Source organism: Palaemon carinicauda, chromosome 14 (genome assembly GCF_036898095.1).
Source record: "Palaemon carinicauda isolate YSFRI2023 chromosome 14, ASM3689809v2, whole genome shotgun sequence".
NCBI classification, from domain to species: Eukaryota; Metazoa; Arthropoda; class Malacostraca; order Decapoda; family Palaemonidae; genus Palaemon; species Palaemon carinicauda.
This window is the reverse complement of record NC_090738.1, coordinates 9,430,435-9,453,891: the sequence shown is the minus strand read 5'-3', so window position 1 is coordinate 9,453,891 and position 23,457 is coordinate 9,430,435. Positions and strand designations below refer to the sequence as shown.

The following is a 23,457-nucleotide window of genomic DNA, read 5'->3' as shown; positions in this document are numbered from 1 at the left end:
TCTAATTATTGATATGTACATTTGTTTTCCAGATTTGGTGAGGAAAATGCCATTGGCTGGGCTCAAGTAATGGCAAAACGTCAACAGATGGAGTTCCCAGAAGTGGTTTTAGGTGACGTAACATCTTTTTCGGAGGCTTTATTCATAAATTTTATGGTGCTACGTACATCTATCGAAGATGATTGAATGATAATGTGATGAGTATTTATTTATAGATGAAAGGATTTTTCCATATTTTACTCTTAATGCATAATGACCTATACAAAATGTTCAATTTCCTATTTCATGTAGATTTTTTCCACATATTACAGGAGGTACTCAGGATGAAGAGGATGAAATTGTAGCTAAGGGAGGAGAAACTTCAGATTTGTGGTTGGCTTTGGAGTGCAGACGTGAACGATGCCACTGGTTGCCGTGGGAGCAGGACCCTGAGGATTGCGAGGATCCTGAGAGAATGGTGTCCTTCGAAGATATATCTAGTCACCTGTACATTCTAGACACTAATGAAGAGTATTTTTACCTTGTAGTACAGTTTTTGAAATTCTTGGGAGTGCCTTATGCCCACAATCTTATTTCACAGAGAGTTGACATAAGAAATAGAAATAATGAGGATGTAAGTAGTGACATATTCAGACCTCTTATTTTGGAAAATTTGTTAGATGACAAGCTGTTTGGAAGGTCTGAAAAAATTAAAGAGTTTCTAAGTGATGATCAGGGAATCTTAAACTTTCCAGAAATTGGTCCTAGTTCATCGAATAGTTCTTGTGAAGATTACTACAAGTTTATTTGTAGAATTTTACAACAAGCCTCAGGTGTCATTCAACTACCTAGTAAAATAGATTTACTCATACTATATATAAAAGTGTTGGGTTGGAAGTATGCAACCTTGAAGTTGGATCCTAAAGTTGATTTGAAAAGGTTCAGTAAAGAACTAAAGAAAAAAGTCAAACAGCTATTAAAGTCAGAAGAATTTAGAACTTGCCTTCCAGTATATCGAGAATATGGTAAACTCGAAGAAGTAATGGGTCATGATGAAGATTCTGAAAATGTTTTTACCACTGCTTTGACCATTGGAACTGCTACGGGCAAAATTCTAGATATATTTAATCCAAACTTCAAGAGTATCATGGTGTTGTTTACATCATATTTAGAATTAGAAATGAAAATGGAAGGGCAAACAGGCAAAGGACATTATAGCAATAATATTGTACATTCCCTCTCTTCCATTCTACTGGAGGGTAAGTTTTCTGTAAACTCAGGTTCTCCTGTCCCAGGACCAGTTATTCTTAAAACCAGGAAACAGCTCCAGGAACTGCAAGGATCAAGTCTTCTTTTAGCTTATGAAGATGTCACTGCTAAAGAAAAGGAGGGCAAAACGTTACTTGCTGCAAAATTAACAAGCTTCTTTGCTCTGATACAGCTTTTCACAGTTGGCTTTAAATCTGCATGTACCATTTATGAAAGCACTATAAAGAAAATTGAAAGTGGCTTCGATAGCCCAGTACCTCATAAACTGGAAGATATCTCATTACCAGGAGAAAGCTTAATGAAATCAAAGTTACCCAAGATGCCTTCGTCAAATAAATCTTATTTATTGGAATGCATCATTGAAGAATTCCTATGGTTTACTGAATTATCATCTTCTCTTCATCTGGTAACAGGAGGGGAAAGGGTTTCTCCTTTGCAGTTGAGATCAGTTCTTTCATTAGCAGTGAAAGTTGCTCCAGAAAATCCTGAATTTTTGCTACATTTTGCTTTTAATCAGGTATGTGTTTCAAGGTTATTGCTCATACTGTATCCAATTTGTGTAGAAAATATGTTATGTTTTTGTAAACAACTTCTGTCTTTTTTTGTAAATATCTGTACTGTTGCTCCTGGTCTGTCATAAGCAAACTTGAAGTGACAGCAGTTGTGTTAGGGAAAATGCCGTTTAAAGGCATATAGTGTACTGTTTAATTTTTACTCCTGCTTTCTGGCCAATGAAAATCAGCTTAATTAATTACTTTCCAACTTTTTTCACTAAACTTTGAGTTGATTTCTACATATATAAGGATGTAAAGGCAGGAAAAAGAAGGAAGATAGAAGAAAATAAAGAAAAGAACAATTATGAAAACAGAATAAAGAGACATAATGACAAAGATATCAGTTGTGAATTATAATAATACATAAGAATCAAGGGTAAACTTATTTGTCCATGAAATAAAGTAAGTTTTTGAATTACCAAGTAAAAAGGATGATATTGCAAAATAGATTTTTGGGCTCAGGCCATGTCGTCTTGATAGAAGGTTCCTATAAGTAGCTTCCAAGGGTATATTTGACTACAGTGATATTCCCAGAGAATTTACCTTTAGGTCTCCAGAATTCTAACTCCTGGCACGAATATCCTTAAAATTTCTCTCAAGAATATCGCATAATATCAGGGGACGTATATCTTGATACGACACATAGCAGTCTTCACCCCGAATAGCGTTTTCGTGTCGAGGGGGAAAGTGGCTAAAATAGAAGGGGAGCCGTTATCAAGGTACCCTTCTTCCATTACTACCTTGAGTATCTAGATCATGTAGCGCTATGGCTCGGTGATTTTCCCTGTTGCTCTCGTATTTACGCTCGTGTATTTGGATTTATCATGCAATCTCCAGCCTCTTCTGCCTCTGGAAAGTTGAGTATTTGATCTTTACATTGTATAAATTATAGCTCTTGCCTCTCAATGAAATTAGGTTAAATTAAGTGGAAGAGCTGCTGCCTGAACCGGAGGCGTCATAGGCGCTGCGTTCGAAACGCATGGGTTATTTAGTTAGCCAGAACAACTTTCCTGGTATAAATAACATGAATATCTAATAGCTATTCAGTCTTCATTGCTAGGAGTTAATTATATTATGCCGATTGTATTCGTAATAGTTTCGGCGAATTAGGTAACCGAACCTTGCTTACGCTAGGCTTCCTAGCCTAGGTGTTTTAGTTTACTTTCATGCACAATATAATAGACATTCCTAGTGTTATTAAATATAAATGAAGCTATTTAGGCAATTTATACATGTAAGATACATTGATTGCATATAAATTTTTCTCTTCTGAGATCGTATACGAGAGAGTTTCGGTGATTAAGGTAGTCGATTCTCACCCGCCACTAGGCTACTAGCCTGGTGGCTTTAGTATACTTTCATACATGTTCCCCGGTTACCCTCGGGTATCATTTTAGCACGTCAGGCGGAGATAGATATCTCCTAGAATTATTATATAAGCCAATACTCGTCTCCAGTGGAGATTTAAGGGTAATCCCTCCTTCCCTCTGAGTGTAGCCTTAGGCTGCAACCCTAGTTGGTCGTGCCTCGAGTTGTCATTCAGGCATGACAGGGCTAGGGTTTTCTGTCCCTTCCCTTAGCTGCAGATAGCAGGTTTTGGGCTTCGGTCAGAACCTCAGAGTATATAGTCATATGCCGGCAGGCGGCCGGCAGGGTGAATAGTCATTCCCCTGTTGGACTAGGCTGCCGGCATAGGAGGCTAGACCTCCCTAGGCCGCACCTGAAGGGGTTGTATGATACCGCCACCTTCTCCCTGCGGACTAGTAGACTAGTCCTGTACTTGCAGACCCTAGGCTGAAGAATAGATATTCTTCTGCCGCCTAGGATGGCGCCGGCACTGGAACTCTGTTTCTCTCTGGTTGAGAGGAAGCGGCAAGCTTGCTGCCGGCCCCTTAACTGTATTGGCAGACCTTAGGCTGGAGAATAGATATTCTCCTGCCACCTAGGATGGCGCCGATACTGAAACATAGTTTCTTAAAGGTGTGGATGGACCGGCAACCCTGCCGGCTCCTTCCTCACCTCATACAGGACCCTTCACCCCCCCCCCCCCTCTGTCCTTTAGTGATGGCCTAGCCATCGCAACCCTTTGGCCGTCATCCTACAATCTCACCATTTGACGGCAGGGTGTGGGGCTGGCCGCGAATCCCGCTTGCAGTAGCTTAGTAGCTCAGCTTTCCCTTATGGACGCAAGGCTCCGGGAAAGACTGTGCCGGCTGGGCCGGCTGCCGGCAGGAGATCCCTTTATTGTAGGGTGTTCTTCAGTCCTCTCCTGGACTGCCAATCACATACCAGTGGCCGGCAGAGACCGGCAATGGTTTGTGTGGGTGGAAGCCTGAATGATACATTCTCCCCTTCCATTTGAACCCTCATTCAGGAGGAAGGTAGTAAGTCTGAGCACTTACTTCCTTATTTACTGTTAATACACATTCAATAAGGCACCCTTCACTCCTTGCTTTCTCTCTCTATTGGCTACTGCTGCCGGGTACTAACCTAGCCGGCAGTGGCCGGCCGGGTTGATGCTGCCGGTTGGACTAGTGCGCCGGCAGGGTTAGCTTGGCCGGTGGTTGCCGGCTGGGTTGATGCTGCCGGCCACCACCCCAGCCGGCAAGGCGCCGGCTGGACTGTGCCACCAAGTGCTAGCCTTGCCGGCATCATGCCGGCTAGAACTACAGTATATGACTATACAGTAGCCGGTATATTTGCAGTATAGATTATACTGCAGACAGAAAACTATAGTATAAATTATACAGTAGTTATTTTTCCAACATACCCTGTGTGTCCATGCACAGTCTATTGTTGAGACCATATTATATAAGGAAAGAAATATTTCTTTCCATATACTGATAGATGATCAGTTACAAATGACCCTCATTATTAAACCGTTGGAAAGTTAGTGTTAAGATACACTTATCTATCCTTACAGGTTAGAACTTTAACATTGGGTTTCCTGAGTAGGAAAACCCCAGGCTTTAATTTTGAGGGAGGTCATAGCAATTGCCTGGACAGGAAACACAAGTATGTGTCTTTCCTAATTCTTTTCTAGCTATCTATCCTAAGCTATATGCAATAAATATGCACAAATATTAATAATAATATTTATATAGTTTATCAGGTGAGATGAACTACTGCATACTCATTTAGTTTTCCTCTCTTTACAGGAGGACCACCCTAAGTGCCTGCGAGTCTTCTGTAACGTCGAGCAAGGACTTCTGCGGCCATGTAGAGTGCAGGGCGCACTCTCTCTGTTCCATCACTAAGGGACCTCTCAAGTACTGGAACACCCAGGACTGCAATGTATGCAAAGCCTTGGTTACTGAGGCTTTTGATAACCCCAAGTCAGTGGAGTCAAGGGATGCAGCACGGATTAAGCTGCGCAGATGGGTTCGTGGCTTCCAGAAGAATGCCACAGGGCCTTACCTTCCGAATGAATGGATGCGTGCCTATCTGTTCCCTAAGGCAACTGCGGATGCCATTATACCACAGCCTCATCCTGAGATCACTTGCGTCCAGATTTCCGTAGATACGGATGTCTCTGACGCGATGAAAGACATCCATCTAGATGAGAGGATGTCAGAGGTGTCTGAGGACACCGAGAAAGACCTTCTTGCGGAGGGTCAAGAAGAGGAGTCTACCTTGGCTCCTGAGACTGAAGAGGATGACGTCAAATCGGAGTCCATTTCGTCTGTTCCAGCCCCAGAACCAGTGCCCTCTATGTCTTTTGCTCCTCCATCTGACGAAATGGGAAAACACCTGGCTAGTCTCATGTCAATGATGGAGAGTCTTCGTAAGCAAAACGAAGAAAGGGACGCTGCACTGAGGAAAGAGATGCACCATCTTGCAGCATCCCGTGGGTCTCACAAGAGACTCAATGTGAAGGATCTTCCTTCATTTTCCGAAGTAAACCCTTGGAGAAATGGAAAGTACATGCTAATTACAAACGGGAAGATATTCATTTCAGAGAATCTGGGAGCCGTCCTCATTGAGGATATCGACTTTTGGCCCAGCTTTGAGTCGTACCCAGACTGCTTCGTCCGTCTGAAGGCGGAACCTGTGTCCAAGGAGGAGACAGAGCCGAAAGAGGTCATAGTTCTTGACCATGGGAAAGCTCAAGCTTTAATGGCAAGCAGTCTGAAAGACAGGGGCTTCACTAATTCTAAAGTGCCAGCACTGAGTAAGAAACACCATTCTTTTCTTGCTCTAGCTAAACTGGTCTTTCCCTTTGCGGAAAAAGGGTCTAAGGCAGTTATGAAGGCAGTAGAAGCTGGGAAACTTTGCCCTACACCTGAGGAGTGTAGACCTTTATCCCTAGCTCTGCCTACGGATGACAAAGACTGGAAAGAAATACATCTTACCTTCTCAGTTGGGAAGTCGGAGGCGGATATTGCTGGACGCCAGTTCAGCGAGAATCTCCCTAAGTTGTCTGACTTTCTCTTGCATAGGGAGCAAGAGACAAAGGAAAGGCTTGCCACATTCCTGTCCCTCCAGATTACCTTGGAGGCAATGGCAAGCGATAATAGATCCCCAGACATGTTCATGGTCGTGGCCAAATCACATTTGGTAACGCTGGTCAAGGACCTATACGGTTTTGTTAGGGCCAGAGAAGCATGTAGGGAGTTCGTGTTTGCTTCGTCTACTGTGAAACACGAACCCAGGAAGCTGATAGCTTCCAATATCTGGGGAAAAGACCTCTTCCCGAGTGAAGTGGTCAAAGAAGTAGTTGACAAGACTGCCACGGAGAACAGGAATCTTCTCCAAAAGTGGGGCATGTTGGCGAAGAGGAAGTCTTCCCTGGATGAGGGTCCCCAACCAAAAAGGAAGACAAAGAGACCTAGGTTGCCCTCTCGCCCTGTCAGGAAACAACAACAACAACAACTTTCCGCAGTTCCAATGACTGCGGTGCCCCAGATGGTGGCACAACCCCAACCCACCTACCAGATGGTGCCTCAGCAGATGGTGACCCAGTCACCAGCCTTCACTCCTGCCTATGAGAGGCAGACCGCTACCTTTCACCCTAAAGGTAGAGTGTCGAATAGAGGCTCCTCTAGACATCCCTCAAGAGGAAGAGGGGGTAGGAGAGGACGCGGTCAAGGAGGCAAGTCCTCCGGACAACCGAAGCAATGAGATGCTTCCGGTAGGAGGACGACTACAAAAATTTTGGTATCGCTGGACCTTCGATCCCCGGGCCCACAGCCTAATCAAGAACGGACTAGGATGGAGCTGGAGGACAGCTCCACCATCATTCCCTCAATTCTTCCAACACTCCACCCCTGTCCTGGAAGAATATACCCGAGAATTCTTGAGCAAACGGGTGATAAGGACTCAGACAAACTCAGAGTCATTCTGGACTTGTCGCCACTCAACAAGTTCATAGAAAACTACAAGTTCAGGATGTTAACTCTTCAACACATAAGGACCCTGCTGCCAAAACGGGCATACACAGTCTCCATAGAAATGGCAGATATCTATTGGCATATTCCAATCAGTCGCCCACTCTCCTCCTACCTAGGATTCAGGCTACAGAAGAAGAAATACGTCTTCAGAGCCATGCCCTTCGGACTAAACATATCCCCAAGGATCTTTACAAAGCTTGCAGATGCAGTCGTTCAACAACTACGCCTAGAAGGTGTCCAGGTGGTAGGCTACCTGGACGACTGGCTGGTGTGGGCTGCATCCGAGACGGAGTGCATGCATACATCAAAGAAAGTGATCCAGTTCCTGGAACATCTGGGATTCAAGATCAACGATAAAAAGTCTCAACTATCTCCAGCTCAGGAGTTTCAATGGCTAGGAATACATTGGAACGTAAAGTCACACCGTCTTTCCATTCCACCAAAGAAGAGGAGAGAGATAGCGGGATCTGTCAAGAAACTACTGAAATCCAACAGGATATCAAGACGCCAACAGGAGAGAGTGCTGGGCTCCCTTCAGTTTGCATCAGTGACAGATCCGATGCTAAGAGCACAGCTAAAAGATGCGTCAGGAGTCTGGAGAAGATACGCATCAAACGCTCGAAGAGATCTAAGAAGACCGATGCCGACTCGACTACGATCACTTCTCAAGCCATGGTCGAAGGCCAAGAACCTGAAGAGGTCTGTGCCATTACAACCACCTCTACCTTCAGTCAGCATCCACACGGACACATCAAAGGAAGGATGGGGAGGTCACTGTCACCAACGGAAAGTCCAAGGGACTTGGTCCTCTCTATTCAAGACCTTCCATATCAATGTTTTGGAAGCCATGGCAGTCTTTCTCACTCTGAAGAAATTGTCTCCTCGCCATTCAGTCCACATAAGACTAATTCTGGACAGCGAGGTGATAGTGAAAAGTTTGAATCATCAGAGTTTGAGATCACCTCAAATCAACCAAGTGATATTGGCCATCTTCCGCTTGGCGGAGAAGAAGAGATGGCACTTATCAGCAGTTCACCTTCAAGGATTCCGCAATGTGACGGCGGATGCTCTATCCAGGCTCTCGCTGATAGAGGCAGAATGGTCCCTAGATGTAAGATCATTCTCCTTCATCTTACGTCAAGTCCCAGGACTGCAGATTGACCTCTTCGTGACGAGCGACAACAAAAAACTACCTCATTATGTGGCCCCATACGAGGACCCGCTAGCGCAGGGGGTGGATGCCATGTCCCTCGACTGGAACAGATGGACCTGCATTTACTTGTTCCCTCCAACCAACCTCCTGTTGAGGGTCCTCAACAAGCTGAGATCCTTTCAGGGAACGACAGCTCTAGTGGCTCCCAAGTGGCCGAAGAGCAATTGGTTCTCTCTAGTATTGGAATTGCATCTGAGGCTGGTCCCTCTGCCGGACCCAGTACTTACTCAAGAAGTACAGAAGTCAACTGTCTTCGCTTCATCTCATGATTTTCTCTCCTCAGTAGTTAAGAAAAGGTTTGGGATCTCAAGAGACACTATAGACTTCTTAGAAGAATATAAGTCTAAATCTACCTGAAAACAATATGAGTCGTCTTGGAAGAAGTGGGTTGCTTTCGTCAAAGCAAGAAGACCAAAAGAGATCTCAACAGATTTCTGTTTATCCTTCTTTATTAACCTTCATGGACAAGGTTTAGCAGCCAACACGATAACAACGTGTAAATCAGCCTTGACTAGACCTCTGCTTTATGCCTTTTAAGTAGACTTATCCAATAAAATCTTTAACAAGATCCCTAAGGCTTGCGCTAGACTTAGGCCTGCAGCACCTCCGAAGCCCATTTCATGGTCCTTGGATAAGGTCCTACAGTTTGCCTCAACAGTGAACAATGAAGATTGCTCTCCAAAAGACTTAACCCAGAAAGTTATATTTTTGTATGCTCTAGCCTCGGGGGCCAGAGTTAGTGAAATAGTGGCCCTTTCTAGAGATGAGGGCCATATTCAGTTCACAGAAGTGGGAGAACTGAATCTCTTTCCTGACCCAACGTTTCTCGCCAAGAACAAGCTACCTACCAAAAGGTGGGGTCCCTGGAGAATCTGCCCTCTGAAGGAAGATGTCTTGCTGTGTCCAGTGGAGTGTCTAACGGTCTATCTTCGTAGAACTTCAGACTTCAGGGGAGGACAGCTCTTTAAAGGAGAAACCTCGGTGTCAAACTTATCCCTAAAACAACTAAGGGCGAAGATCACCTATTTCATTCGCAGAGTGGATCCAGACAGTACATCCGCAGGTCATGATCCCAGAAAAATTGCTTCGTCATTGAACTTTTTCTAATACATGGACTTTGAGCGTTTTCGCTCGTATAATGGATGGAAGTCATCCAGAGTATTTCTTAAGTACTACACGAAGCAAGTGCAAGAGTTGAAACAGTATGTGGTGGCGGCAGGTAGTGTGCTAAAGCCTGTCGCTTAGTGCTGCCAGGAACAGTGAATTGATTGGGACTGTTGAGAATCGGGTGAAAGTGTTGACACTTAGTGTGCAACATAAAGATAAGTGCCACCAAGGTGGTACTGTGGACTGTTCCAGTTATTAAAAGTGAAGAAACATAGAGATAAAACTTGTGCCGTGTGTTTTTACACAGTGTAAAGAGACAGTCATTCATAGAAATGCATATTAGAAAATTATTAAATTTTCAGTTTCGTGGTAATAATTATGTTTCCTTTCAGGTGAAAATAATCATTTCTGGTTTTGTCTGTTTTAGATATGTTTCTTTTGTATTCTTTAGCATTATACTAACGCTATGTTATGTATGTTGAATTGCTATTTATTTATTACCAATAAATGATTGATTGGTATTTGCGTCTTATTTCGCCCCAAATTTGAATTAATAAAGATATGCAAGAGTATTATTCAACCCTTAATAATCTGCATATGGACATGTGAACAAAATGGATAACTTTGTTCTAACTTGAGTACAACCTTCTCTGCCTACGTATACTTTGTTCCTACACGGGTACAAACTTGTCTGATTTTGCATACAGCAAATCCTTTATGCTCCGAAGGCTATGTTGGCTCATATAAACTTTTGTTTGTATTAGAGTACAAACTTTGACTGGCTTGGCATACAGTGAGACCTGTATGCTCTTGTTGCTAGGTTTGTTCATATGTTATATGCAAACCTCGAGACTTTTTCCTAAGTCTAGTATGACTCTTCCCTGCAGGGGCCAGGAAGCACTAACATAGTACATGATTAGAAGTAATGACGTATAACGGTAACACCATATGTCTCTGTGGTCTAATGACCAAGGAAATATTGTCCTGAGGTTAAGGTACATTTGGAAAATCCACAGATACAGTACTTTCTAAATAATGCTCTGGTAATCTTCCATCAGGATGACATGGCCTGAGCCCAAAAAACGGATTTTGAGCGAAGCAAAAAATCTATTTTTGGGTGAGATAGCCATGTCGTCCTGATGGACCCGCCCTCCTTTTTATAGAAAAGGCCTTGGCAGGATCCCTCCCAAAACTACTATATCTGTAGCACCTTGCTCAACGCTACAAGGAATAAAACATGGCGGCGACGATGGCGCCATCTAAACACTCAAGGTAGTAACGGAGGAAGGGTACCTTGATAACGGTTCCCCTTCTACTCTTCTATTTTTGCCACTTTCCCCCTTAGAAGTGAAAACGCTATTCGGGGTAAAGATTGCTATGTGTCATATCAAGATATACATCCCCTGATATTATGCGATATCCTTGAGAGAAATTTTAAGGATATTTGCGCCAGGAGATAAATTTTGGAGACCTAAAGGTAAATTCTCTGGGAATATCACTGTAGTCAAATATACCCTAGGAAGCTACCTATAGGAACCTTCCATCAGGACGACATGGCTATCTCACCCAAAAATAGATTTTTTGCTTCGCTGAAAATCCGTTTTAGCATATGCAGTACCTATAACTAAGATACATGTCTTCTTTTAGATATTTATTTTTTGTAAGCGAAATAAAATTTGAAGAATGATATTAATTTTCTTATTGTAATCTTAGTTTGGTTTTTATTATTTTGTATTCAAGATCAGTGATTGTCATTTTCATGCTATTTCATCAGATTTGTTGTTAGCACAAATTTTTGAGTAGCTTAGGTTTTTTAACTTTGCATTTCACAAAGTTCCCTCTGAACTTGTGCGTCAACTATTTTTTTATAACACGGCACTCAGTGATATATAATATTAATTTAACTTTAATTGACTAAACCTATACTTGTCCTAAAATTAAATTCCATTTGTTCCATCACTATACAAACCCTCTCTATTTTTAAGGATATTAATTTCAGCGTAGCTGAAAAACGAGCCATAAGACTTAGCGAGGGATAACTACTCCAACCACTAGTTAACGGGAGGGGTTGGGGGATAGCCAGCTATCCCGCTCACTCACACACCTGGGCTGACCACCCACTTTGCTTTTGGCTTGGGTAGACTGCAGATGTTTCCGCTCTCTCCCTCCATTGTCTTGACTTGTCATTTGACTTGAAATAATTCTTTAAAACTGGTAATTCTTTCCACTCCTACTGTATCTTTATGTCCTCCATGGGGACGGACCCGCACCACCTGTGTCTGTCCTGTAGAGGCCGGCGGTGTGATCGGGAGAACACTTGTCCTGAGTGCCGGGAGTAGTCTGCCTCCCAGTGACAGAGGTTTGGGTGTAGGTGCAAAAAGATGTCCAAGAGAGATTCTTTGCCTTCGGGGTCTTCCTCGAAGTTGAAGAGTTTCGGACTTCTTTGACACACCGATCTCTTCCCGAAGCTCCTGCTCGATCAGTCTCCCCTGGGGAACGACCGAGTAGTAGCATGGACCGCTTAACTCCAGGTCAACCTCTGGGATTGAGGGACTCTACTGCTTCCCCTGGAGAAACAGTTCTGCCCCCCTCCCTGGAGAGCACCTGCTCTTTCTTTGACGTATTTCAGGTTTGGTTAGTTCCCCGTCGATGGAGACTTTACTTGAGCTCCTCCAACTGGGTGCTGAGAGGAAGCAAATTCCTGCCTCCTCAGAAGTGGATCCTTCTTTGAGCACAGCCCCATACGACCCCAGTGTTGTTGCTGCTGCTCTATCTGCTTTGTCGTCTACTGCTGACGCCAAAGACGGTGCTACCCGCCCCTTTCTGTATTATTTTATAATTTTGCATCTACGCCAGTGTTACCTAAATAAAATACATCATTAGCATAAGTTGAAAGGGATATTTACGTAGTTTTTATTGCCACCGTTCTTCCACTGGAGGTGGAGCAATGTCTGAGGTGAGTCCCTCTTTTGGGTGGTCACCTCTCGTTTGCGAGTGAGAACCCCCAGTGTGTCTCTGTTCCTGAGAACTTCCAGAGACCAACATGTGTTGCCTCTGGCTCTGTAAGACCAGTTTCTCTTTTCGGAGAAACCACTCAGACGTTTCCCTTTCGGGGTTCGTCAGGCTTCAGAGTTCATCACTCCTCATCACCCTGGACATTCTCCCCCCCTGCGGTAAGGAGATGTTTTTTTCAGTCCTGTCAAGGACCGTCGTGATGAGCCTTTGGTCTCTCGTCACACGTCAGGTGTTTGTCACTTGTCAGCTGCGCGTGACTCGCCAGCTACGTGTGACTAGCCAGCTGCTCATGACTCACCAGCTGCTTGTGAATTGCAAGCTACTTGTCACTCATCTTCTCAGTGAGGATTTTTGCAACAAGCTGCAAAAAGGATGGCTGGACACCTCAGACAATCTTAGGCTTCAGTGTACCAGGCTAAGTGGACTGTCTACTGTGGTTGTTGTGGAAGGTGTATCTCTCCCCTCGATGCCACTATTCCAAAAATAGCGGAGTTTCTTGTATACCTTTGGGAAGAAATGCTTCTCTTAGTTTTGGTAGTGAAAGGCTACTGCTCAGCCTTGAGTTTGGCCATTAAACTGGAGGGAGTAAATATTTCCTCCTTGCTGGAACTTTCTCTCCTCATTCGAAGTTATGAGATTGCCTGTCCCCAGTCGGAAGATAGACCTCCTTCTTGGAATGTGGTTTGTGTCCTACAGTCTCTAAAGGGGGCCCCCTATGAAGCATTAAGCCAGGCAACAGATCGCCACCTTACTCTGAAGACAGTGTTCATACTTACTCTGGCTTCTGCCTAAAGAGTTAGTGAACTGCATGGTCTTTCCTACAACATCGCCCATTCAAGGGTTGGGAAGAGGTAATTCTCAGCTTCGTCCCTGAGTTTATTGCTAAGACTCAGAATCCTTGAGTAGCGGATCTTAGATTCGGGTTCTTCCGGATTGAGAATCTTTGTTATGTAACCGATGACCCAGACCAACTGGTACTTTGTCCAGTGAGGAGTCTGAGATATCACCTCAAGAGAACAGTAGCATCTGGCCCTTGTGTGTCAGCACTCTTTGTCAGCATAGGGGGAAGGTCAAGAGGAGGGTCACGGAAAACACCATCTCGTCTTGTGTTCACTAGGTCACTGACCCAGCAATCAATCCCGACCCTCTTCCACCATGATAACCTAGAGCTTATGACATCAGGGGCATTGCAACATCCCTGGCATTCAAAAAGAACTACTCTGTGAAGTAGGTAATGCAAGCGGCCACGTGGAAGCGTCAGATGACATTCACTGCCTACTACCTGCAAGACGTGACCCACAGGAGCATGGAAACCCTTTCCATTGGTCCTGTGGTGACTGCACAACAAATGGTTTAAACACCTTAAGCTCCTTATTGGGCAAGTAGCAGAGAGTTGAGGGCTAAGGTTACCCGGGATTAGTCTGGGGTGAATGAGTAAGAATGACTGGCTTCCTTTCTTCCTTTTTTCACCCTCCCCTCTCTTGAGGAATCAGCACCAGGGTCCTCACCACAGCTTGGGTCACCTTTTTGCAGGTAAGAACCATTTCCCTTGTGTAACTTAGTATGGAAATAATACTTGTTGCGTCCCCAATACCTCTAGTGAAGGGGGATTGAGTAATGTCTAAGGAACTGTCAAAGATTCCCTATGACTCGGAGAACTCATAGCTAGACCAGTCATATTGCTATTATCACGAGCACACAGCTTGTGGAGACTGCCATTCGTGCATAGCACAATATATAGTATATATAGCGATGTAAGGGTTTCTACCAGTTACAATCTATATTGTAAGGTGAAAACTCTGGGTCATTGTCAAAACCCAGTTGATACAGACTTCCACTCTCCTAAGAGGTAAGTTTTCCCTATAGATAGAGTGACAGAAAATGAGACAAAATTTGGAAGTAATTTGTATTTTTCCTAAAGATACAAAACGGGAGGTATTTATACAAATTGGCCCGCCAGCACCTGTCCCCCAAGAAAGACTTACCGGCAAGCAAAGTGGGTGCTCAGCCCAGGTGTGTGAGTGAGCGGAGTAGCCGGCTACCCCCACCCCTCCTGCTAACTAGCGGTTGAGGTAGTTATCTCTGGCTAAAAGTCTTATGGCTTATCTTTCAGCTATGCCGAAAGTAGTATCCCTATAAATAGCTCCAGGTTTTTATCGTTAGGAAAAATATAAATTACTTATAAATTTGTCATACTACTGTATAGTAGCCACACAGTGTGACCAGGATGGAAGTGTAAAATTTTTTTTAGGATCATCTACAGTATATTGCTCCCTCCAAAAAGTGCTCTTGTGACAGTTTCTCACTGAATGGTTAATCCAGTACGGAGGGGACATATGGGGCAAATTCTTACATTTCATTCAGTATTGATTCTGAAGTACGTAACTCTGGGGCTTTGCTTTTGTTCAATAGTCTATTTAGTATAATTGTAATAATAGTAAAGAACAATTCTGATTTTGACTGGATTTATTAAATGAAAAATAACTCATTGAGGAACAAAGCTTCAAAATAATTTCTGGTCCATTTATTTCGTATGCACTTCTGTTACATGTGAAAAAGGTTTCCATCTATCCAATCTTTAAAAGGAAAAAGAGCATTATTAAGGTATAGATGTGGAGTTATGAACTTTTTTTTTCTATACTGAAATATTTTTCATGCTTTAAGTACAGTAGTCTTTGCTTTTCCTGGGGAAAATTGTTTTATTAGGTTTCTTCCAAGTTTTTCTGCTTGTTATCCTAAGTTAATTGTATCTTGATGGGAATTACAATACTATATCTTTGTATTTACAGTACTGCGTCCTTGTAATGAATGGATGTCCCCTTTTGAGGTAGCCTTTCCTCTTTAAAGTCCTATTTCATGATATAGTCAAGAAATGAGAATATCCAATAAATTGTTTGTTTTACCATCTATTTAGCTCTGTATGTCTAGTCACATGGTTTTCTGGAATAAATTGCTCCTAAAGTACAGTATATAGTATTTTTTCTTCATTTGGCTTTGGATAGCTTTAGAAGGGAGCATTGTGCAATATGTTGAAACTTTGCTACTGTTTTATTGAACAATGAGTTAATTTAATATCTCTGGATAGAAAAGTCCTGATTTTTCAAGTATCGTTTAATTAAAACTATTGTGAAATGATTGTGAAATACAGTACCTGTAGATATATATTTAGTAATTTACTATATTTTCCAGTGGAATTTTTGGAATTGTTTAGAAAAAACTGAAATAGAGCTACTTTTCATAGTTTTTAAGTGAAAGATCTTGGGAAAGATATTTATACGAACTTTGAAAAAGTGTCAGATTAAGTTCAGGCGTATGAAAACAAAAATTCCATTGAATGATCCTGTATTGGATTGTAATTTTATTTCTGTTTTTCATCACTTTTATCTTCTATTAAATTCTTTAAATATTGAATTATAGTAATACTCTTATTAAGTTCGTTTGACATACATCTGTTCTGATTATGTTGCTCATGCTTAACCCTTTTACCCCCAAAGGACGTACTGGTACGTTTCACAAAAGCCATCCCTTTACCCCCATGGACGTACCGGTACGTCCTTGCAAAAAAATGCTATAATCATTTTTTTTTTCATATTTTTGATAATTTTTTGAGAAAATTCAGGCATTTTCCAAGAGAATGAGACCAACCTGACCTCTCTATGACAAAAATTAAGGCTATTAGAGCAATTTAAAAAAAATATTCTGCAAAATGTGCTGGGAAAAAAATAACCCCTTGGGGGTTAAGGGTTGGAAATTTCCAAAGAGCCTGGGGGTAAAAGGGTTAAGTATTAAATACAAAAGTAGAACCCATTTTACACCGTTTTACCTGACCTTATGTTGGTTTCTACGTCTTACAATAATTTTCAAGTGCTGTTCTGTACATCACATGGAATGTTATTAGTGTGGTTTTTATTTATGAAATTTCTCCTTTTTTGACGACCTTATGACATTCATTAATCTTTTTCAGACTTGGCGAGACCTCCTTAGTTGTCCAGATATAGTTTCCCAAAACCCATCAATTTTGATGTCCTTATGTCGGTTGCTGCCCCACATACAAAGGACTGTTACTTTAGTTAAAAAGGCTGATGAAGGTATGCCATGGATTTTATTTAACATCTGGTCTTCAGTTATCAGCTTGCTATTTTTGTCTTTTTCCTTTCTTGAACTCATTAAAACTAAGAGTTTGTCTCACGTATCACACTGTAGACAACAGTAAAATAGTGTTTTGTATAATTCCTAACTGTACAAATTTAAGTCCTATAATAGAAGTATGACTCAGCTGTTAAGCTTTTAAATGAGGTAAACATAGCTGCTTGTCGGGTGGCTGCTAGTGGCCCCGCCCACTCGACAGGTGGAGCAGCCCTCACTTTAACTTTTAACGTACTGCTTGCAGGAGGATTGAGGCAGGCTGGGTAACTTGAAGTAATATAAACGGATTTTGAGCGAAGCGAAAAATCTATTTTTGGGTGAGATAGCCATGGCGTCCTGATGGAAGGTTCCTTTTTGGTAGCTTCCTTGGGTAAATAACTACTAAGATATTCCCAGAGAATTTAACCACAGGTTATCACAGAATTCTAACTTCTGGAGCGAGTATCCTAAAGGTTTCCCTTTAAGACATCGTATATCAACAGGGGACGCATGTATTAACGCGCCACATAGCTATCTACACCCCGAACAGAGATAATGCTTCGGTGTGTAAAGGCGGAGAATAGCTGGGAGCCGTTCCATAGCTAATCTCATCCGTGGCTACTTTTGGTACTCGAGACGTAAACAAACGGGCGCCATTGCTTAAATGACGTCACGTCCGTCTTCATCCTGAAGCCAGTTGCTTGCCGATCACCATGATACAGCAGAGCAGGGTGGGACCTAAAAACTGGACGAAGTAGCAGGGAGGGTCCATCAGGACGCCATGGCTATCTCACCCAAAAATAGATTTTTTGCTTCGCTCAAAATCCGTTTTTTGGGCTCAAGCCATGGCGTCCTGATGGAAGAATACCAGAGAATCAATATATCGTGGTAGATTTTCCCCATTGGTAAGTGCCAAGGGCTTTGAACAAAATAGCATAGTAATCTTAATAAAGAACCGTAGGGAAGAATCTTCCTGCCCCCCTTGGCATTGAAGTTCCCACGGGCCATGCCGACGTCAAAGTGATTATTGAAGGGCTATTCACCCTGTTAGAAGAACCTGAAGAACTTGGAGACGAGACTGAATGGTTGGCATTCGTATCGGAACATTCTGGAAGGCAGACAAGTGGTGGTTGGACACTGTGTGCTGAGAAGGTTGGTTTCGTCTCCAGGGTATGAAGAGTAAGTATTCGTATTGGAATATTATGTTGTAAGAGTGAATATAAATTAAGGGTTAGGACCTTAAAATCTCCATGAACCATAAGGAAAGGGGATAATAAAACTATGACAGGCATGTATTTCATAGTAAGTAGGAGCAGATTGAGACGCACAAGTAATAAATTAGAAATTTTATTTCACAGTTGCAGAAATTAAATGAATTGCAGCAATAAGTAAAGTTCATTTACAGTAATTACAATGTACATAGTAATAAAGACTTGCTCTTGAATCTGAAAGGGAATTTCAAATTTATTAGTAGGCACTCGTTCACGAGGAACGTTAGTCCTTAATTAAAACACATCATGCTCAAGGCATGCGGCACTTGTGTGACAACTATGACATTTCACCTGGGATAAGAACAGTTATAAAAAGCACTAAGTGTTTTCGACATCACTATGTATCGCTCGAGGGTCAACATAGGCACCCGAAGAGTTAGAGTCCCAAGTAACTCACTGTTCTATGCAGAGTTAGGTGCAGGTTTCATAACACTACCTGCGGCTACCACAAAATGTTTGACTTCGTGCACTTGTTTCGCATAATGTTTGAAGAAAATGCGCGAGGACTTCCAGCCTGTGAAGCTTTTAAGGCTTTCGAAGTCCATACTCTGAAAGAAATTCAGAGACGATGCAACTTTCCTAGGATCGTGACCGGCGGGTGTAATGTCGGGATCCACTCTGCGAATGAAGTAGGTGATTTTCGCTCTTAATTGTTTCAGTGACAGGTCGCTGCCCGATGTTTCTCCTTTGAAGAGTTGGCCTCCACCAAAGTTCGAAGTTCTGCGAAGATAGACCTTGAGGCTCTCTACTGGGCATAAAGAGGCATCTTCCTTCAGGGGGCATATTCTCCAGGGGGCATATTCTCCAGGGGCCCCATCTTTTGGTGGGTAATTCATTTTTGGCGAGAAACGTCGGATCCGGGGAGAGGGTAATGTCTCCTGAATCAGTAAACAGGATGTGACCCTCTTCTCTTGATAATGCCACTATTTCGCTGACTCAGGCTCCTGAGGCAAGAGCAAAGAGAAATATAACTTTCTGAGTCAGATCCTTGAGAGGGCATGAATCATTATCCAAGTTGGAGGCGAAATGGAGCACCTTGTCCAATGACCAGGAGATCGGTTTCGGTGGGGGTGCTGGGCGTAGACGAGCGCATGCTTTCGGTAGTTTATTGAAGATGTCGCTGGACAGATCAATTTGGAAGACATACAATATTGGTCTAGTCAAGGCCGATTTGCAAGTTGAAATCGTATTGGCTGCTAATCCCTGTCCATGAAGGTGAATGAAGAAGGACATGCAGAAATCAATTGTGATTTCCTTAGGATTTTTTGTCTTGACGAAGGAGACCCATTTTCTCCAAGATGATTCGTATTGCCGTCTTGTGGATTCGGTCTTGTATTCCTCGAGGAAGTCTAGACTTTTCTTCGAGATCCCAAACCTCTTCTTTGCGGCTAGGGAGAGAAAATCATGAGATGAAGGTCCTTGATTTTCGATGATGAAGCGAAGACAGTCGACTTCTGTACTTGTTGGGAGAGAACTGGGCCTGGGAGAGGGATCAGCTTGGGCTGCAGCTCCAGGACCAGGGGGTACCAGTTGCTCCGGGGCCACTTGGGAGCCACTAGGGCCGCTGTCCCTTTGAAGGTTCTCAGCTTGGAGAGGTCTTTCAGCAGAAGGTTGGTGGGAGGGAACAGGTAGATCTTGGACCATCTGTTCCAGTCCAGTGACATGGCATCCACTGCTTCTGCCTTGGGGTCCTCGTACGGGGCCACATACCGAGGAAGTTGATTGTTGTCGCTCGTTGCGAAGAGATCTATCTGAAGTTCTGGGACTTGGTGAGAGATGAAGGAGAATGATCTTGCGTCTAGAGACCATTCCGACTCTATCGGGTTTGTCCGAGATAGAGCATCCGCTGTCACGTTGCGGAATCCTTGTAGGTGAACTGCAGACAGGTGCCACTTCTTCTTCTCTGCCAGACGGAAGATTGGGAGAAGCACCTGATTTATCTGGGGCGATCTTGAGCCTTGGCGATTGAGACATCGAACTACCACCGAGTTGTCTAGGGTTAGACGAATATGGATCGAGGGAGGCGGGGATAGTTTCTTCAGAGTTAGAAGGACCGCCATGGCCTCCAAGATGTTGATGTGGAACGTCTTGAACAGGGGAGACCATGTGCCTTGAGTCTGTTTTTGGTGGGAGTGACCTCCCCAACCCTCCAGCGAAGCGTCCGTGTGGATGTTGAGTGATGGAGGTGGGTGTTGAAGAGGAATGGACCTTTTCAGGGCCTTTGCTTCCGACCACGGCTTGAGGAGAAGTCGAAGTCTGTTTGGGAGCCGTCTCTTGAGGTCTCTTCGAGCGATGGATGCAGAACGTCTCCAGACTCCCGCGGCATCCTTTAGCTGTGCACGAAGCACTGGGTTTGTTACTGAGGCGAACTGTAGAGAGCCTAGAACTCGTTCCTGCTGGCGTCTTGAGATCCGTTTGGATTTCAGTAGTCGCTTGACAGACCCTGCTATTTCCTTCCTTTTCTTCTGGGGAATGGAAAGGCGGTGTGACTGAAGGTTCCATTGGATTCCTAACCACTGGAACTTCTGAGCTGGAGAGAGGCGAGATTTCTTCTCGTTTATCTTGAATCCCAGGTGTTCTAGGTACTGGGTGACTTTGCTGCAGGATTTTACACAATCCTCGGGCGATGGAGCCCAAACTAGCCAATCGTCGAGGTAGGCCATCACCTGGATGTCTCGGAGGCGGAGCTGTTGTACTATGGCGTCCGCCAGCTTTGTGAAGATCCGAGGGGCCACATTGAGGCCGAAGGGCATGGCCCTGAAGGCGTAGCTTTTCCTTTGGAGTCGAAATCCTAGGTAGGAGGAAGCGTGATGGTTCATTGGAACGTGCCAGTAGGCATCCGCCAGGTCTATGGAGACCGTGTAAGAACCTCGAGGCAGAAGGGTCCTTATCTGTTGAAGAGTCAGCATCTTGAACTTGTCGTTCGCTATGAACTTGTTGAGGGGGGATAAGTCCAGAATGACTCTGAGTTTGTCGGAGTCTTTCTTGGGGACACAAAACAGTCTCCCTTGGAACCTGGTGGACTTTACCTTCCTTATCACCTTCTTGTTCAAGAGATCTAGGACATATTCTTCCAGAAGGGGGGTTGATTGTTGGAAGAATTGCTGGAATGTTGGGGGTGGTTGAGTCCAACTCCAGCCTAGACCCTTCTTGACGATGCTGTGTGCCCAGGGATCGAAGGTCCAACGATCCTGGAATTGGCGGAGTCTTCCTCCCACCGGAAGCACTTCATTGCTTCTGGTGTCCCGAGGGCTTGCTGCCTCGGCCGCTAGCTCCCTTTCCTCCTCTGCCTCTGGAGGGACGGCGAGACGCGTCTCTGCCTGCACCTCTGCTTGAGCCTCTACCTTTGGGACGAAAGGTAGTCGTCTGTTGCTCGAAAGCAGGGGTGAAAACCGGTGACTGTGACAATACCGGTTGGGTGACCAGTTGAAAGGTCTGTTGTGGCTGAGCTGCCACTTGGGAGGTAGCGGGTCCCGGAAACTGACGTCTTGGTTGACGTTGCTGGGGTTTCTGTTTTGAAGATTTCCTCTTAGGTTGAGGGCCGTCGTCCTGAGAGGATTTCCTCTTCTTTGACATGCCCCACTTGTGGAGAAGGTTCCTATTCTCCGTGGTGGCTTTGTCGGTGATCTCCTTCACAAGGTCAGAAGGAAAGAGGTGTTTGCCCCAGATGTTGGAGGAAATCAGTCTCCGGGGTTCGTGTTTCACAGTGGCACCTGCGAACACGAATTCACGACAGGCTCTCCGAGCCTTCATGAAGTGGTACATGTCCTTCACCAGGGTTGCCATGTGGGATTTGGCAAGTACCATGTAGTGGTCTGGTACTCTGGTGTCACAGGCCATAATGTCAAGTTGGACCTGGTGGGACATGGATGCTGCGAGCCTCTCCTTCGTATCTTGTTCCCGACGAAGGAGGTGATCGTTGAGTTTCGGGAGGTCTTCATTAAACTGACGTCCGGCGACGTCAGGATCTAGCTTTCCCACCACGAAAGTAGCTGGATGTCCTTCCAGTGTCGAGCGTCGGGGGGAGTGACTATGGAGAAGGGTCTGCACTCCTCCAGTGCAGGGCAGGCTTTTCCCTCTTCCACAGCCTTGAGGCACGCAGCGAAGGCCTTTTCCATGAATGGAAGGACTGCATCCTCGGGTACGACGTAGGTAGGGTGCTTCTTGCTCAGGGCCGGAAGCTTAGAGCAGGTAAAACCCCTACTTTTAAACGTGTTGGCTAGCATAGCCTGGGCCTTCGCGAGATCGAACACTATCTCTTCTTTCGGTTCGGTCTCTTCTTTAGAGGCAGGTTCAGAGCGAAGTCGGACGTAACAGTCCGGGTAGGCCTCAAAATTTGGGAAGAACTCCACGTCTTCCAGGGGGACCGAGCCGATCTTGTCACTGACGAAGATTCTGCCGGTCGCTATCACCATATGCTCAGCATACCTCCATGGGTTGGCATGAGAGCAAGCGGGGAGATCCTTAACCGAGATCTTCTTCGGTTCTTTGGATCCTATCATGGACCTGATGAACTCCTGATTCTCCTTCAGCTTGTCGTCCATGACGGCTTTAATCAACCGGAGCATCTCTTGGGTGGATGGTAAGGGTTCCGGGGTCGTGGAGGTAGACGGGAGAGACACTTCCGTCGGTGTAGGAGTAGGGGCGGTGATGGAAGGAGGAGCAACCTCTTGCTCCGACTCGGCGTATTCCACCTGGTCTTCATCATCTTCAGCTCCTTGAGCCATAAGGGTCTTCTCCGTACCCTCCGAGACATCCGACATGTGTTCATCATCATCGGAATCTAGGCGGCACTCGTGCATGGACTGGGCCATGACTACATCAGGTTCCACCGTAATTTGGACAGTGGGGATCAAATCCTTGGGCACCACAGAATCAGGGGAGGCCTTTGGGAACAGAAGTGACCTCAATTCTTCAGTGGCCAGGTACGGTCCGGTGGCATTCTTCTGGAAGCCACGCACCCATTTGCGTAGCTTCTCCCGAGAAATGTCCCTGACCTCCGCTGAGGGAGGGTTATGGAAGGCATCAGCTATGTGAGCCTGGCAGACCGTACAGTTCAGCGGGTCCCAGAATTTCAAATCCCCTTTCTTGTTAGCACAAGGGGCGTGAGTCCTGCAAGCCGTATGCCCGTAGAAGTGCGGGCGTTTCACAGCGCAGAAGTCGAAGTCACACTTCATCTGCTCCTCCTGTGGAAGAAAGAGAAAATGAGTATGGGGGGAGTCATAAGAATGGCTCTTAAGCTAAGTTAATATTAATCATTAATTTTAACTTGATAAAGGGTGTGATGCTCAGAGGTTGAAATAGTAAAGAAACATACTCCGTGCATCCCGCCCGGCTGGCTATCGCAAGCTTTATCCTTGGATAATCCGAGATGGCCGAAGGCACAGGATAGTATTCCGCGGAAGTCCATAGGGCAATGGAATTCCATGGAAATTGCCAAGGGTAAGTTTGGGACTGAGGCCACTCAGTCCCAAATTAGGGGGCTAAAGGATCCCCGAGGGTAACTGCTTCCGGCAACCAGCCGCGCTAAGATA

The 23,457-nt window shown here is 44.5% G+C and overlaps 1 protein-coding gene across 1 annotated transcript in view; it reads left to right on the top strand.

Moving 5' to 3' along the window:
* The window catches only part of LOC137653415 (nuclear exosome regulator NRDE2-like), a 162,823-nt gene that overhangs the window by 115,683 nt on the left and 23,683 nt on the right, over window positions 1-23,457 (top strand). The window contains exons 6-8 of the mRNA XM_068386781.1: window positions 33-112; window positions 312-1,765; window positions 16,492-16,615. Coding sequence (XP_068242882.1) covers window positions 33-112; window positions 312-1,765; window positions 16,492-16,615 — 1,658 coding nt within the window. The remainder of the gene's footprint in view (window positions 1-32; window positions 113-311; window positions 1,766-16,491; window positions 16,616-23,457) is intronic.